This window comes from Mustela putorius, unplaced genomic scaffold, assembly GCF_011764305.1.
Source record: "Mustela putorius furo isolate JIRA1106 unplaced genomic scaffold, ASM1176430v1.1 tig00000430_pilon_pilon_pilon, whole genome shotgun sequence".
Lineage (NCBI taxonomy): Eukaryota > Metazoa > Chordata > Mammalia > Carnivora > Mustelidae > Mustela > Mustela putorius.
Genome location: NW_025421377.1, coordinates 18,948,339 through 18,966,870, shown reverse-complemented (window position 1 = coordinate 18,966,870; position 18,532 = coordinate 18,948,339). Strand labels below are relative to the sequence as shown.

The window sequence follows — 18,532 nt, the reverse complement described above, 5'->3', positions numbered from 1 at the left end:
GTGAGAAGATGGGCCCAGCATTTTTTAACTTGAAAAAATTATCGTTTTCAACCATTATTTCTTCCAAAGAGAAATCATTAGTCCTCTGAAATTTTCTTAGAAATACTCTATCACTCTAGTAGCAATTTGTGTACACTGTGTTCCTTCCCTATAGACTCTAAGTTCCTTGAGAGGAAGATGTATTGAAGATTCTTCATTATATTCCTGTTTTCTGTTTTGTGCATAGCAATTCATTCGACAGAAAGATCACAAGTAGGCAGAGAGTCAGGCAGAGAGAGAGAGAGAGAGAGAGAAGCAGGCTCCCCGCTGAGCAAAGAGCCCCATGTTTGATCCCAGGACACTGAGATCATGACCGAGCCGAAGGCAGCGGCCCAATCCACTGAGCCACCCAGGTGCCCCTATATTCCTGTTTTGTGCATAGCAATGTTCAATAAATGTTTACTCAGTTAGCTAATGAACACATGCATTGATTAGGTTTACCTCTATTCTCGTTCATAAATTCTACTTCCTTATGTCTGTCCTTGAGAAATCTTTGTCCTTGTCTCCTGTCTCCTGGTCTTTGTTTATGCTTTCCCTCTTCTTGACGTACCCATCATTCTTGCTGATTCCTCCTCCTCAGCTTCCAAATCACAGTTCAAAGGATAAGGTCTCTAAGCAAAACCATTTGTACCAACTCATGTCTCATAACTTATTGGGCATAATTCCATCACGACATTTATCACTTGTATTTTACTGGTTACTTAGTGTGTCACTAGATCACATGTTCTTAAAGATAGGACAGTATGTCTTATTCATTTTTCAATCCCAAACAGAAAGTATTTGGCACACAGAAGAAACTTGGTAAATGTTAACTGAATGAACTCATAATTACCTATGATCTTCTATTAGTAAAGATGGTAAATATTTTCATCAGTTCTTTCCTTGCCCCAGCAGGACCCCCGCTCTTCTAAAGATACGTCAGATGTCTGTAGATTTTAATAATCTTGTCTTGATACCAACCAAAGAGTAGCAAGCCAGGGTAACTCTAGATCTTTCCAGAAACACAGCAGAACTAAGAACTAGTTCTACCTGACTGAGATACTTAACAGAGCTCAGGTTGATGGTTCTGGGGTGAGGAAATTGCCTGTAGCTTCTTTGCCCAGATACCAGAATACAGAAGTATCCCCACTTTTTTCAGATTGTTGATGCCAAAACGGCTCTCTCAGTTGATATCTTTGATTAGTAAGTGGGGATCTATTTTCTACTTTACCACAGCCATCTACCAACCCAGAGAAGGTAATTCTTTTTTCTGCTTTTTCATGTATAATTTTATCAGAATAGTATATTTAACTTTCAGAGCCATATTCTTGCCCAGTGCTCCTGTGAATTAGATCTTCTGGGACAACCCATGCCAGTCTCATTCTGGCCTGCCTCAACTCCGTAATTGTGCAGATTTGGTCTCTAGGCTGTGGGCTCTGATTCTGGGATAGGGACAAAACTTTGTCACATTTCTCTGACTCCACATAGGTTTCCCAAATGTCAGTCATTTATATACAACTTTCATGCTTTTTACCATATTTACATACTACTAGTATCATTATTGCCTTAATATTTTTCTTTAAATTGATTAATTATTTACTAAAGTAAATACAGCCTTATCTTACCTAATACCATCGGTTAAAAATCATAGGTCTGAAATCTTATAACACTATGAAATAGATATTCATCAAATACACCAGTGGTTCTCACACCATGAAGTCCCTGGGTCCAAAGATCTGAGCTATCACTATTTATTTGTTTGTTCATTATATTGGTGATCTCTTTTTGGTTTACCTATTATTTCTTCCTTAGAGTTCTATTTTCTTTTCTCCAACCCATCCTATTTTAGATGCTTTTCATATGCATTACAGATTATTCGTTTTATAAACGGAGATTATAGGATTAAGTATAGAGTTTTGAAAAAATTTCCAAAAGCCCAAAACCCAGTTCCAACTCCCTCAACATCCAATTTTGAGGTTTTATCTTTATTATTATTTTTTATTTAGGTATAGTTATATACAATGTTATATTATTTCACATGTACAACTACTAATTGCTAAGTTTATGCATTCTGCTATGTTTACCACAAGTATAGTGACATTTGTCCCATTACATTGCTAATATCATATCATTGACTGTGTCCAACTCCAAGGGTTTAGTAATCACTCTGAGCCTTGTTGGTTCATGCCAAAATGAGAAGAGTGACCCAGAAGCCCTCATTCTTTGAGGCTTTTTGGATTTGAAGCCCATGAACCAAATATATGTTATTTGACCATTTACAAAGAAAAACATATTTCAGAACATTAGCATGATGAACCAGGAAGTATATGAAACAGTAGTTAACTGCTATATAATTCTGACTTTTTAAAATCGAAATATAAAGTCAAATGTCAATCAGTGATATTTTTCATTGTCAGTATTTTTCTAACTTTATAGAACAATATATTCAGGTATTACCAAATGCAATATGGGCTAAACACAAATTCTAGAAAAAAACATTCTATATCAAAACTAGGCAAAACTAAGGTTTTAGCATTTAAGTTCTGTTTGACTTTAATACACAACTCTCTCTCAAAAGGCCAGCAATATTGGGTCGAAGGACAAGTTCACTGAGACCGTGGATGACAGCCCTTATTGTCACAGCTGTTGTGTTGGTTCTAGCGATAATCATCGGTCTCCTTGTTTATTTTTTGGCGTTTGGTAAGTCTATCCCATTGTATTCTTTTAAAAACTTGAAGATCTACTCAATCTATTTCAACCCTAGTATTTTCTAATATTTTGAAGTGTAATTTTCATTGCAACAATAATTTTCTTAAATATATGTAAGCTTTGCAGAATGCAGTATTGGTATAAACATATCTACATTTGGGAAATGATCATCCTTTATAAAAATTAATTCTAGCCTTTAAAAGTTTAACTGGCTCACATAATATTACCTCGTGAACAATGCAATACATCTTATGCTATTATATAGTTTAATAATATTTAATGCACTGAAAGTAAAAACATTATTTTAGTAGCAATTCTGACTTCAAGGTTAACTTATGAGAATATATTACATTCTATCATGATCTAACAGGTAATAATTTTGTCATAAAACAACTGACAACCACATGACTATGAAAACATGTGATATTAAAAATGAGTTAGAAATGCTTGCAAATCATATATATGATAAAGGATTAATATCCAAAATATATAAAGAACTCAAATAACTCAATAGCAAAAAGCCAGACAATCCAGTTTGGGAATGGGCAGAAAACCTGAATAGACATTTTTCCAAAAAAGATATACAAATGGCCAATAGGCACATGAAAAGATACTCAACATCTACTCATCATCAGGGAAATATAAATCAGAACCACAATGAAATATCACCTCATACCTGTTAGCATGGCTAGTATCAAAAAGAAAAGTAACAAGTATTGACAAGGATGTGGGAAAAAAGGGAAACCTTGTACACTGTTAGAGTATAAATTGGTACAGCCACTGTGGGAAACAGTATGGGAATTCCTCAAAAAATTAAGAATAGACCTACCAGATGAGTTAGCTAATCTACTTCTGGGCATTTATCTGAAGAAAATAAAAACACTAATTTGAAAAGACATATACACTCCCAAGTCCTCTGCAACATTATTTACAATAGCCAAGATACAAAAACAACTTAAGCGTCCAACTATGAACACATAAAGAAGATATGATATACATGTATGTATATCACATATATATATGCATATATGGAGTATATACAAATATCAAATTATTATATTATATACCTGAAATTAGTATAATATTATATACCAATTTTAGTTTTAAAAAAAGGGGGGGTATTGGCCATAGTTATCACATGTTTAATTCCCAAGAGTTCGTCATTATAAGACTTTTTTGCATGTTATTGCTTCTACTTTGATATTTATGCAGTTCAAATGAACTAAAGAGAAACCATCCATTTTTGTTCTCCCTTCCAGATCAGAAATTTTACTATTACCAGACCTCATTCCAGATCCCCAGTATTGAATATAATCCTGACTTTTCAGCTGAACACTCAAAAATGAGAAGAGACTTGAAACAAAAAGTCAATAATGAAGTAAGTCTGTCATCACTCCTACTCTGACAATACTTTGGTGAAGAAGTTTAAAATAAAGTAAGAGATAAGCTGATAATATCAAATTATATCCTATGTTGGGGATGCCAGATAAAATATAAAATTCTTAGTGAACTTCAATTTTTTTAAAGATTTTTATTTATTTATTTGACAGACATAGATCACAAGTAGGCAGAGAGGCAGGCAGAGAGAGAGGGTGAAGCAGGCTCCCCGCTGAGCAGAGAGCTTGATGCAGGGTTCAACTCCAGGACCCTGGGATCATGACCTGAGCCAAAGGCAGAGGCTTTAACCCACTGAGCCACCCAGATGCCCCTCTCAGTGAACTTTTAATTTTAATCCTACTGAAAATATATTTCATTCAACATTTTAAACATGCCTATACTAAAAATGACCCATTTTTTATCTGAAATTAAAACTTAACCATATTTTTGTTTGCTAATCCTGGGAACTTTAAAATTGGAAAATAAAACAGGGCAAAGAATAATTGCACCAAAGACTGAATAATAGGATCCCAACAGAAAGCTCAAATACAAAGAAAAACAAATTAATAGAGTAATCTGGAAACACAGTTCAATCATTTAGACACAATGATACAGTGATACACTACTACGTATCACTGTATTATTAAGCACCTAATGTGTGTATGACCCTAATACATTTCTCATTAGGCACCTTACACAAAACCTTTATTCCTGAAAATATACCACATAAACATACAGACAAGCTCTTCTACTGAAGACTTCAGTTGTGTACACAGCTTCTACTGAGCCTAGCACTGACCAAAGATGACAGATCATTCTTGCCAGGTTCTTTATCCATTTCCCAACAAAAATGAGCTGATGAAATGAATTAAAGGAAGGAACTGAGTGGGTTGGCATGTCTTTTCAAAAATACATCTGAAGGAAATTTTGATTAAAGAAAATTGATCAAGGTAGGTGTAGTTTTTGTAGGAAGCGATATATTGAGTTTCATACATCTAAGCTTTGAAGTCAAGAACATCTAGATTCATATCCAAATTATACTTCTTGACAGTTTATGAGTTTTGGAAAAGCTACTTTAGCCCTCAAAGTTTCAACTACAAAACAAAGATAATTTCTCCTATCTCTCTGAGTTATCCTGAAGACTGGTTTATGTTGCAAATAAAAAGTATGACAAATTATGTCTGAATAAACATTAGCATCTGTTTCCTGTGCTCTCACATAACTTTCATACACCTTTGTTAAAGTGCTTACCACCTTGTAACATCATTATGATTTTGTAGGTCTATGCCCCTCTGAATTTGTGAGGGGCTAAGTCTACTTACTCATATTTTCTGTTGCCTGGAATTATGTCTGCCACATGGGAAGACCATAAAAATACACTTCAGTGAGATGACTAGTAAATAAATGGCCTACTCACTAGAACTGGCCGTCTCCTCTAGAGTATAAATGGAGCCAACGTAAAGAAGGAAAGTATAGTAATTTAGACCAGAAGTTGGCAATTTTTTTTTTCTCTAAGATGCCAGATAGTCAAGTATTTTCAGCTTCGCAGGCTATGTGGTTTCTGAAACTCTTTAAATCTATCATTGTAATGCAAAAGCAGCCATGAGAAATACATCAACAAATTTGTATGGCTATGGTCCAATAAAACTATTTATGGACACTGAAAGTAGAATTTTGTTAAATGCTTAGATGTCACAAAATATTATTCGTCTTCTGGGTTTTTTGACTGTTAAAAAAATGTGAAGATCATTCCTAGATGATGGGTCAGACAAAAACTGTGGCTGTCTGGATTTGCCCTACAGGCTAGAATTTGCTGACCACTAATTTAGAAATAAATTATAGTCCTAGGAAATACTGTCCTAGGAGAAATGATTAAAACTAGTGCCTAAAATGAATTTTAGAAACTTCTTGTAGCACTCAATAATCTAAACTCTTTATATGTTCAATTATAATGTATGGTTCACAAAGCTGTGATTTCAAAAGAAACAGCAAAAAATGATGAATTTGGAAAGAAAAGGGAAGGAGGCAGGCAGAAAACTTTCAATTATATGTAAGATATGTAAAGGTCATATATAAAAATATATAAATGAATATAGAAAATCTGGAAGTACATAACAAAAATGTAAATAGCAGGTTCTCTGTACCATGATTTGGAAATTATTTTAATGCTTTTCACTTTACTTTGCTGTATTGCTTGCTTTTTATAACTTTTTACAATGAACATGTATTTGTTTTGCCAAATAAATGTATGTGTGTACATAAAACTATTTCCTTAAAAAACAAATTTCCCTTCATAATTGGAAGGAAAACATGTGGTCATTCAATTTTTTTTAAAGATTTTATTTATTCATTTGACAGACAGAAATCACAAGTAGGCAGAGAGGCAGGCAGAGAGAGAGAGGGAAGCAAGATCCCCACCGAGCAGAGAGCCCGATGCAGGGCTCAATCCCAGGACCCTGGGATTATGACCTGAGTCAAAGGCAGAGGCTTAACCCAGTGAGCCACCCAGGTGCCCTGGTCATTCATTTTTAATAACTATTTATTTTTCAATAAATATGTTTACCAAACTATGTAGTATGACATGACATGGCACTTTACCAGAAAAAAATTGATAAATTCGTTGAGTGAAAAGTATTTATTCAACTAAAATGACATACAAGTGGCATGTATAGTTTTGTCTTATTCTAATTAATCATTTCATGTATGTTTCTTGGTAAGTATATTCTTTTTAGGGAAGTACCTGATAAATATACATTCTCATCCCCTCCTCCATTTACCTACCACAGGATCAAAATATGGTCCAAAAACTTCACTAAAGCCTACAAAACCGATCCTTCAATCACAACCATGATGATGATAACTGAGCTTGACTGATAGTGGCTGTTAATTCCATACACCATCAAATTTTTCAAAGAAATTCAGTCTCAGCACTTCCATCCTAATGTATCTTTTATACTGGCTACTGAAATACCTAGCTTAATTCAACTCTTGATATATATCAGACATCTTTGATCATGTGACAAGTTGTTCAAGTATCAACATCCAATTTTAGAGGTGACCTTATGACAAGAGAATTATGCCCAAATGAGTTTTCTGAGGATAGTTGCAAACAATCTTAGAAATAATACTACTGTGAATTTTATACAGGCATTTTTGTGATATGTTGAAATATGTGAATTGATGTTTTAAAAAGTTCTACACTGTTTTCTTTTCTCAGATAGAGAATATATTTCGAAGATCCAGTTTAAATCATCATTACATCAAGTCTCATGTTGTTGACTTTAGGTAATCACAACGAATTAATTTTTATGATAAAAGGAAACTGTATCACTTATGTTTCATTGTTTGATTTGTGGACAGGATCTAAAAAATCTTAAATTTATCAAGAGCAAAAATATTTTAATATTATTACATTTAATTGTCATTTCTTCTTTACAGAGTACTTATAAGGAAATAACTTCTTAGCTTGGGTAGTGATACAACATATTCTACCAGTTGTCCTCTTAAAGACTATTGCATTCAGCAAAGGAATCTTGTAATCCTTGAAAATACTCTTCTCTTTTTTACTTACTTTATACACACATACAAAGTTGATGGATTTAATAAGCATTTTTTATGTATTTTTCCAGAAAAAAATATAGAAATGCTAAGATACTCTGCTTTCTCTGAATATGATTGAATTATACAAGAAGGGGATAATTTCAGTATTAACAACTATATGATACAGGAAGGAAGGAAATCCACAACAGCATAATATATAAAGTACTCATGTTGTATTTTCTTGAAGATATAACTAATGCTTAAATACTAAAGTATAAAACAATTATAAATGAGGCAATTACTCATTCATTGATTCTGGTGTTTTTCTTTTTCAGTTCAAGTAATGATGGTTTGAAAACAGACGTATTGCTTAAGTTTCAGTTTGCTTCTAACCATGCAGACACAGTAAAAAGGCAAGCTGACAACATTTTGCATCAGAAGTTGAAATCAAATGAAAGCTTCTTGAAGATAGATACTTCATTACCTTTTCTGAAAGGCAAGAAATCCCATTTTCCTTCCCTTGTTAGAGTTTATCATTTTCACATTCTTCTCATCTACAGGGAAAGCTTTATTTCACCATAAAATGAAACCACTTTTCATTTTTAAATTTCTCATTTACTTGATAATAAACCAATCTCCACACAATCAACACCAAAGATTTTCTTACTTTGATTAGTGTGGAGAGAAGTATGAGACAAAAATTATATGGTAACCCAAATATAATATTTCTTTTTTTTTTTTTAAGATTTTGGTGGAGTTCTTTGAATTAATTAAGCATTTATGAGATAAAAACCTAAACTCTGCTACTGATCTAGTAATCTGTGGTGCCTGGTTCTTTCAGCCGCACCACTCTCTCCAATCAGAATCCAGAATGGAAGAGTGGTGTGAATACAGAAATCACTTGAGGGATACAAACATGATTTGGCTCCTGTGAAAGGAGACTTGTCATTTTTTTCCTGACACTATCATGAGCCTTCCTACAGCATGCAGGATAGGACTGGCCCAGGGCATGGAGGAGACAAGAAGAAAAATGCCAGACCCTGATGATAGCTGTGTCTGGCGTAAAGGCACCATGTCATTTGCCTCACAGGCATAAGGAACTGCGTAATAGATATTTGGGGTATAAGATTAAACAAAGCTCATGATAATTCCAAGGCTATTGTTAACCTAACATATACTAACCTTGAAGTTGCCATATTTTACAAGAATTTGTATAAGCTATGAAATGAGACACTAAGGCTGACTTGTAATTACAGTTACTAATAAGTTTTCCCTTGGTAGTTTTCCCCCCAAAACTGTCCCAGAGGGCTAGAGCAGATATATCATAATATTCTGACAGAAGAGAAGATTGCATTGTAGGTTTGGTGAAAGTCAAAAAGGGGGGAAAAAAAAAAAAAAGGCTTGAAGATAAGAACTTGAAGTTTCTTGAGTCATGCCCAACATTGAATTCTGTGAACCATGCAGATAGAACAGAATAAGACTCTGAATCCAGTGCTCTGTGCTTTAGATAGCAAAGACAAGACTTTCTGAAGAAAGCATTTTGTTGAAGGATGTAGTAGGTATGGGTGAAGTTTTGATTTTCAAAATAATTTAATTTAATCTTGAGCTCCCATTAAGCCAAATGTTAAAAACCTAAACTCTATCATTTCTGGATCTGTCCACCCTGACTTTGTGGTATTAGGGCACTTAGGTCCTTCATAGTGTTGCTGGATCAAGATGAGAGATTGGTCTATTCAGGTGTCTGTGGCAAACTCTCCATCACCAGATCTCTTGCCGATCAGAGCAAGTTACAGTTAAGACATTCTTCATTCCCATGGAATGGTCTCCTTGGATTTATCATTCATCCTTTCTGTGCTTACCAAGGGTATTCTGAAATTAACTTGTTTATTTTTTATTTCATCTTTTTATGCAAAAGACTGACAAGTCCTTGAACACAGGAAATGTGTTTTCTGTAGTTACAGTCACATCCCGAAGATTAGCACAGAACTCAGCAGAGAGCAGGAAATTGGTATTTGTAAAATGACCTATCTTTAGCTCTATAAACTAGCTCATTCTCTTGAAAGTAGGCAAGAAACAAAAGCAATCTTTAATTTAACAAGCACCACAGAACACAGAGGAAACTAGACCATTCTTTCCATATAGAGCTTTAGAACTACAAAAAATACATAAACATTTTAAAAACAAAACTCATAGAAATAATTTCAGTATATACAGTAGAAAAAAAATGTCTGGAATGCATTCCAGGAGGAAGTCTGAAGGTAGTGGTAGGAAGTACCCTAGACTAGAGCTCAGGAGACCCATGTCAACGATAACCACAGTAGGGCAGCCTAGGGTAAGTTACTGAAACTGTCTTAGTTCCTGTTTTGCAAAATGAAATTAGTAGCAACTATGAAACTTTGGAAAGTTAAAAAACTTGAAACTTTGGAACTATGAAACTTTGGAAAGTTAGACTCCTTTGGAAAAAGTTAAAAATGCTTTGAAAAGGACAAGTATAAACATTTTAATGTAATGTATTATTTTATGGACTTTCACAGATATCTTTAGCACCCCTGATCCTAGGAAGTTGGAGAATTGATAACATATCTTGAAAAAGGTAACTGAAAAAACCAAAACACACACATGGCCCCAAAACACAAATACTGGAAGAGTTAGTTGGCAAATATCTTAAGTCTAAAACAGAAGAAACAATGCAGAAAATATTAGATATAATCTCTCAAAAGTAACTTATACAGGATCATACTAAAGCTCCAAGGGAAGCTTTGAGTTTGGCTTTCAGAGTTAATAAGTGCAAGTTTGCTAAATAGCCGTCCATGTAGATCTTTTAAAAAATTGTAGAATTAAAAAAATTGTAGAATTTTAGAATTCAAAAAATTGTAGAAATGCTCATGGATAATTAGGTGAATTTTTTTCCTAAAATGTATAGCCTTGTGCTTTATAATATAAAATATGATATATTTTATATTACATAATATAAAATATGTATGGCCTTTCTTCTCATTATATAGAAGTCAGAATTCTCTCCAGTGATTCTGAGTGACAAGGAAAAGGAAGGGAAAGGAAAGGAAAGAAAAGGAAAGAAGGGAATACCTTGGTATACCAAGGTATATATTGTTTCCCCTTACATTTTTGGACTGCACACTATATGATTAGTTCTTCAAATGACAATGTTTAAAATTGTATATAAAAAGAAAAGAAAGATAATTCAGACTTTCTTCCAGGATGCTTGATTTATTTCTTTTCATTTAAATTCAATTAATTAATTGAATTCATTGAAGTAATTAATATATAGTGTATTATTAGTTTCAGAAGTAGAGTTCGGTGATTCATCACTCTTTATAACACCCAGTGCTCATTATATCACATGCCCTCCTTAATGTCCATCACCCAGTTATCCCTTGCCCCCACCTACCAACCCTCTAGCAGCCTTCCGTTTGTTTCCTATGATTGGGTCTCTTAAGATTTGTCTTCTCTGATTTCATCCTGTCTTACTTTTTCCTTCCTTCCCCTATGATCTTCAATTTTGTTTCTTAAATTCCGCATATGAGTGAGATCATATGATAATTGTCTTTCTCTGACTGACTTATTTCGCTTAGCATAATACCCTCTAGTTCTATCCAAATCATTGAAAATAGGCAAAACTTCATTTTTGATGGCTGAGTAGTATTCCTGTGTGTGTGTGTGTGTGTGTGTGTGTGTGTGTGTGTGTGTATGAAAGAGAGAGAGAGAGAGATCTTCTTTATCCATTCATCAGTCAGTGGACATTTGGGCTCTTTCCTTAGTTTGGCTATTGTGGATATTGCTGTTATAAACATTGGAGAACAGATACCCCTTTGGGTCACTACATTTGTATCTTTGGAGTAAATACCCAGTAGTGCAATTGCTGGGTCATAGGGTAGCTCTATTTTCAACTTTTTCAGGAACCTCCATACTGTTTTCCAGAGTGGTTGGGCCAGCCTGTATTCCCACCAACAGTGTAGGAGGGTTCCCCTTTCTCCGTATCCTTGCCAACACCTGTCGTTTCCTGGCTTATTAGTTTTAGCCATTCCAGCTGGTGTGAGGTGATATCTCATTGTGGTTTTGATTTGTATTTTCCTGATGATGAGTGATGTGGAGCACTTTTTCATGTGTCTGTTGGATATTTACATGTCTCCTTTGGAGAAATGTCTATTCATGTTTTCTATCCATTTCTTGGCTGAATTATTTGTTTTTTGGGGGTGTTAAGTTTGATAACTTTTTTATAAATTTTGGATACTGCTCCTTTATCTGATAAGACATTTGCAAATATCTCCTCCCATTCTTTCGTTCTTGTCAACTGTTCATTCATATCTTTTGTTCTTGTCAACTGTTTCCTTTGCTGTGCAATTTTTTTTATCTTTACAAAGTCCCAATAATCATTTTTGCCATTGTTCCCCTTGCCTTTGGAGATGTGTCTAGCAAGAAGTTTCTGCAGCTGAGATCACAGATGTCACTGCCTATGTTTTCCTCTAGGATTTTAATGGATTCCTATCTCACATTTAGGTCTTTCATCCATTTTGAGTTTATCTTTATGTACAGTGTAAGAAAATGGTCCAGTTTCATTCTTCTGTATGTGGCTCTCCAGTTTTCCCAACACCATTTGTTGAAGAGATTGTCTCTTTTCCATTAGATATTCTTTCCTGCTTTGTCAAAGATCAGTTAACCATAGAGTTCAGGATCCATTACTGTTCCAGTGATCTATGTGTCTGTTTTTGTGCCAGTACCATATACTGTTTTGATGATTACAGCTTTGAAATATAGCTTGAAGTCCAGGATCGTGATCCACCAGCTTTGGTTTTCTTTTTCTACATTTCTTTGGCTATTTAGGGTCTTTTCTGGTTTCATACAAATTTTAGGATTATTTGTTCCAGGTCTGTGAAAAAAGTTGATAGTATTTTCATAGGGATTGCACTGAATGTATAGATTGCTCGAAGTAGCATAGATATTTTAACAATATTTGTTCTTCCAGTCCATGAGCACGGAAACTTTTTTCCATTTCTTTTTGTCATTTTAATTTATTTCATGAGTGTTCTATAGTTTTCTGAGTACAGATCCTTTGCCCCTTTGATTTGGTTTATTCCTAGGTCTCTTATGCGTTTTGAAGCAATTGTAAATGGGATCAACTCCCTAATTTCTCTTTCTTCTCTCTCATTGTTCCTGTATAGAAATACAGTTGATTTTAGTGCACTGATTTTATATAGGGTGCTTGATTTTTAAAAATATTTTGAAATAATTATAGATTCACAAGAAGTTGCAAAAAAATGTACTTGGATATCTTACGCACTTGCATGCTCCCCCCGGCCTTTGGTAATGTTAACATCTTATACAACTATAGCACAACATCAAAACGAAGAAATTGGCATAAATACAATCCATTGAGCTTATTCAGATTTCACAGTTATATGATCTCATTTGTGTAGGTATAGCTCTATGCCATTTTATCACGTATGTAGCCTTGCATAACTACTACGACACTCAATATATTCAACTGTACCATAACAGGATTCCCCTGAGTTACCTCTTTATAACTACACCCATCTCCTCTACCCATTCCTAGCCTCTGGCAACCACTAATCCTTTCTCCATCTCTATAATTATATTATTTCATGAATGTCATGTAAATCATACACTTTGTATCTTTTGAAATTGACCTTTCCCACTCAGCATAATTTCCTTGAGGTTCATCCATGTTGATGTGTGTATCAGTGGTTTGTTCTTCACTATTTCCTTCCTCTTCCTTAATTTAGGCTTACTTTGCTCTTGTTTTTCTGTTTGTCTGTTTGTTTTTTGTTAGTAACTCAAGAATACTGATTTGAGATCATTTCTCTTTTCTTTTCTTTTTTTTCTTTTTTTTAAGATTTTATTTATTTGAGGGAGATTACAAGTAGGCAGAGAGGCAGGCAGAGAGAGAGGAGGAAGCAGGCTCCCTGCCGAGCAGAGAGCCTGATGCGGGGGTCTCGATCCCAGGACCACAGGATCATGACCTGAGCTGAAGGCAGAGGCTTTAACCCACTGACCCACCCAGGTGCCCCATTTATCTTTTCTAAATAAGCATTTAGTGCTATAATCTTCCTCTCTGTAATGCTTTATCTGCATCCCACAATACTTGCTATGTTGTACTTTCATACTCACTCAATTCTATGTAATTTTTAATTTTCTTTGGGACTTCTTCCTGAATACATGTATTGTTTAGTACTCTGTTGCTAATTCCCAAGTATGTGGAGATTTTTCTCCTTCCCTTTCTGTTCTTGATTTCTAATTGACCCCACTCTGAACAGAGAACGTACTCTGATTTCAATTCTTCTAAATATGACACAGGATATGGTCTATTTTAATGAATGTTCCATGCGTGTTTATAATGTGCTTTCTGTTATTGCTGCATGTTTTATAAATGTCAGTTAGACGTTGTTGTTGATGATGTTGTTTAATGCTATATATCCTTGCTGACTTTCTGTCTGGTAATTATATCAGTTGATATCGGAGGCTGCTGAAGTTCACGGCTACAACTGTGAATTTTTCTATTTTTTTCTTCAGCTATTTTAGTTATTGCTTGATGTATTTTGAAGCTCTGCTATTTGTAAACATGCATTTAAAATTGTTACTTCGTCTTAGTAGATTGATCCTTCTATCATTATGTAATGTCCCTCTAGGTACCCAGTAATTTTCTTTTCTCTGAAGTCCATTTTATCTGATATTAATAGAGCCATTATTGCTTTTTTTTAGATTCTTTGGCAAGATCTTTTTCCATCCTTTTACTTTCAATTTAGAAATTTCAGTGTAAAAAGATAATAGTTGAGTCATGTTTTCCTAATCACACTCCGTCTTTTAATTGATGTATTTAAACCATCCACATATTAAGTATTGTTATGTTAGAGCTTAAATCTTTCATTTTATTATTTGCTTTCTTTTGTCCTGTGTCTTGGTCCTCTGTCCCTTTTTCCCTCCATCCCTGTAACATGAACATTTGTTTTAGATTTCCATTTTCATTTATTTGTAATGGTTTTGAGTTTATCACTATGTATAACTGTTCTAGTGGCTACACTAGGTATTAACATACACATGTATAACGTCATCGCCTACCGGTGGCAAAATTATACCATTTCAAATGAAGTGTAGAAACTTTACTTCCATTTTGGTTTCTTTGCCCTCCCCATTTTTTAGATACCTTTTTCTCTATATATATTTTGCACATCATATTAGTATTTCCTCTCTATATATTCTGCACATCAGATGGTGTTGCATCTCTGGTTTCACCATAAAATATGTTTAAAGAAACCTAGGAGGGGAAAAATAGTATATTATGTATATTTATGTTTCTACATATTCTGTCTCTTTCCTTTCTGAAGGTACTAGCCTTCTTCTATTATCATTTGTATTTTGTTTGGAGAGCTTCCTCTAGCCATTAGCCAAGAGTAGGTCTTTTAGAAACTGAAATTCTTTTCATGTACCTTCATCCGAGAATACCTTTATTTCTAAATATAGTTTCAATGGATATAGGATTCATGGTTGATAGTTTTTTCTTTCAGAACTTGAAAAATGCTATGCCACTTCCTTTTGTCCTCCACGGTTTCAGATGAGAAAACTGCTGTTATTTGAATTGGTGTTACTTTATAGGTAATGTATCATTTTTCTGTTTTTAAGAATTTTTTTCATTGTCTTTAGCTTTTAGTAACTTAATTATAATGGGTTTGGAGGGGATTTGAGTTTTTGCTATTTGAGAATTTCCCAGCTTCTTGAATCTATACATCTTTGTCTTTAGCTAAATCTAGGGAGTTTCCAACCATTATTTCCTAGAATACTTTCTCAGTCTCATACTCTTTTTCTCTCCTTCTAGAACTCTGATATGAATGTTAAATCTTTTGTTATTATCTCACAAATCTCAGAGGCTTTCTTAATTTTTTTTTCAGTCTCTTTTCTCTCTGTTCTTCTGAGTAAATATTATTTAATTTCATTGGACTTTACTGTGATTCTGTCCTCCATCTCCACTCTATTATTAAGACCATCCAACAGGGTTTTTTATTATTATTACTGTTATTAGTAGTAGTATTGTTATTATCAGTCCTATAATTTTCTTTCCTTCTTTTTTTTTTTTAAATAGGCTCCATGCCCAGTGTGGAGCCCAACATGGGGCTTGAACTCACAGCCCTGAGATCAAGACCTGAGCTGAGATCAAGGGTTGGACGCTTAACCAACTGAGCCACCCAGACACCCCTCCATTTGGTTTTTATAACTTCTGTTTCTTAGCTTGGATTTTTATTTTTTATATGTTTTGGGAGAATTTGTAATTGACTACTAAATTATTTTTCTGGCACCTGCTTTAAAATCCACATCAGATACTTCCAACATCTTCTTTACCTCAGTATTGGCATCAGTTGATTATCTTTTCTCATGCAGATTGTAGTTCTCCTGGGTTTTGGTATGGCAAGTAATTTTGCTTGTATTCAGACCTTTTGATTATTATGTTAGGAGACTCTTGATCTTATTTAATTCTTTTATTTTAGCAGGTAGTCCATTTATTTATGTTTAGAGTGTAGAGTCTCACCTACTTTCATTGTTTCAATAACAATTTAGTTTTCAGAGTCCTTGCAGTACTATTCTAGTCTTCTGGAGCTCCCTCGCAACCCCTGCTGCCAGCAACATATATGGGAGTAGAACAGGCTTCTCTAAGCTGCTTTGCATCCCTAGGTCGTCATTTGTGGAGGGGTGCAGTGGGCCTGAATCTATTTATGTCACTGGGTGTATAAAGGTTGATGTTGTCCCTGTGGGTGTCTGTCTGCAAGCTGATCCCCTGGTTAGAAAGTAGGGTTTAGGATGGTCAAAGTCTTCTTGCTGTCACAACTTCTGACAAAATGGATAGTCAGCCCTGTATTGTGAAGCAGGAGGTTTGAGCTCCTCACTAGGTCTTTGTTGTGCTTCTTCTTTCCCTGTATTTGGATGGAGAGAACAGATTATTCTTGAGATTTTTTTTTTTTTTTTGTCTATGCCTATTGATGGTTCCAGATTGCAGACCTTTCTTGGTCTCAAGTCCAGAGTATATGTGAGATGAACAAAACACTAGGAAACTCACCACATTGTCCTTAAAACACTGTAGTCTCTAGTCATTTTGCCTACCTCCTTCCAGCTTTCAGGGTTCTTTTATTATCTGCTAGATAATTTTCAGGGTATTTAGTAGTATTTATAGAAGAAGAGCAGAAAAAAGTGAGTCTACACAATCTTGTTCTAGAAATGGAGATATTTAACTTCTTTTATCCTGCATGTGGAACACATCTACTAGATAATGTGTACATAGGAGATACAGCATCACCATGGAAGTTCATCAATAGTTTCTGCTGATAGAAATGAGCCAAGGCTAAAGTTATCTGTGAAGTAACCATATTCCCACCCCCTCACTGATCCATAACCTATAGCAGGTAACACTAGATTATAATCGACCTTACAGTGAAATGGTTGTAGGACAAGTTTCTTACCTTGAGAAATATTTAAACCATGTCCTTAATAGTTTTGCCTCATAATATTATTGTGTGGATATAGCAGTGTTTGGTACAGTCACTAGTACAAAGGACTCAGTAAACTATTAGTTACTACTGCTCATTATTATCTCAGCAGAATCTTTTTGTGCCAAGAACTAAATTACCTGTCCTCATAGAACATTTTAATTGGAATAAAAAAGATAATGGTCCATTAAACGAGTATATGAACAAAGTAATATCAAATAATATGACTTTCCATACAGAGAATAGGGAGTGGGAGCCTACTTTGATTTGGCACGGAAAGTCTCTCTGAGGAGAGGATTTTTAAGCTAAGATCTGAATGACAACAAGGAGTCAACCATGAAAATGGTCATGGGAAGAGCATTTCTGCAAGGAGAGACAACTAGAACAAAAACTGCAGGAATACCTTGGCACAGTCAAGAAACAGAAAGGCTAGGGTGGCCGCTGAGTAGTGGCTTCAAGCAAGAACAGTTCAATATGACCACAAAGACATAAATAGGGACCATGTCATATAGCTCCAGGTAGGAATTCTGGGGTTATTATAAAGATCAGGGAAGCCACTAGAAATTTGCTGTTATTGGCAAAACCTAATTCTATGGGGTTTTTTCTAAGAAACACATAAACATAAGCTGAGTTCCTAGCAGATGAACACAATGTTCCTCTTTAGAGTCTGACTGAAAGATTCATTAATTTGCAAGCTTACCAAAACTCTACACTGGTTTTCATCTTAACAGAAACATGGATTTGGATTACTTATTATACTGTCTGATATAAGGAATAATTCATATAATTTTAGGGAATATTCACTGATCATGCTTCCTTTTGTTTCAGTTTATGATAAAATGACTAATATGTATTGAGGATTTGTTATTATACTAGTAGATCTTTATTCCAGTTGGAGCCTCTGTGGAGATGTCAGCATCTAAGATGCTTTGAGGACAAAAGGAAATGGTATCCACCAGATAATAGTACATATATGAAAGTAGTCCTAGATCCTCTTCAGCATAACCTGCATTTTAATAAATTGGTATGGCTAAATTAATTAGATGTAGTCCTCCTTCCAGACAAACAATATCCTTCTCAATGCCAATGATCTTAAAATTATAAACCAGGATTTTCCTAGAGTCCACAAATAGAAGAAAGAATTTACATCCAGACCTCTCCTTTTTGTAGGAATTTATTTTACTGTCTTTAAGAAATTCCTGAATAATTCAGTTCATACTAACCAGAAACACTCATGACATGTAAGCATAGTATTGTCAAATTATAATTGTTCCATTACTGAGCAATCATCTTGGTTGTTTTTTTTTTCCAGATATGAATGAAGCAGAAGCAGAACACATTCTGAACAGCTGTAAGTTTGAGAATATCACTGCAATGTT

At 34.5% G+C, this 18,532-nt stretch overlaps 1 protein-coding gene across 1 annotated transcript in view; it reads left to right on the top strand.

Moving 5' to 3' along the window:
- The window catches only part of LOC101692861 (transmembrane protease serine 11G-like), a 44,367-nt gene that overhangs the window by 17,014 nt on the left and 8,821 nt on the right, over positions 1–18,532 (top strand). Inside the window, exons 2-6 of the mRNA XM_004764306.2 lie at positions 2,597–2,718; positions 3,987–4,105; positions 7,322–7,389; positions 7,980–8,140; positions 18,466–18,504. Of these exons, the coding sequence (XP_004764363.2) occupies positions 2,597–2,718; positions 3,987–4,105; positions 7,322–7,389; positions 7,980–8,140; positions 18,466–18,504 (509 nt within the window). The remainder of the gene's footprint in view (positions 1–2,596; positions 2,719–3,986; positions 4,106–7,321; positions 7,390–7,979; positions 8,141–18,465; positions 18,505–18,532) is intronic.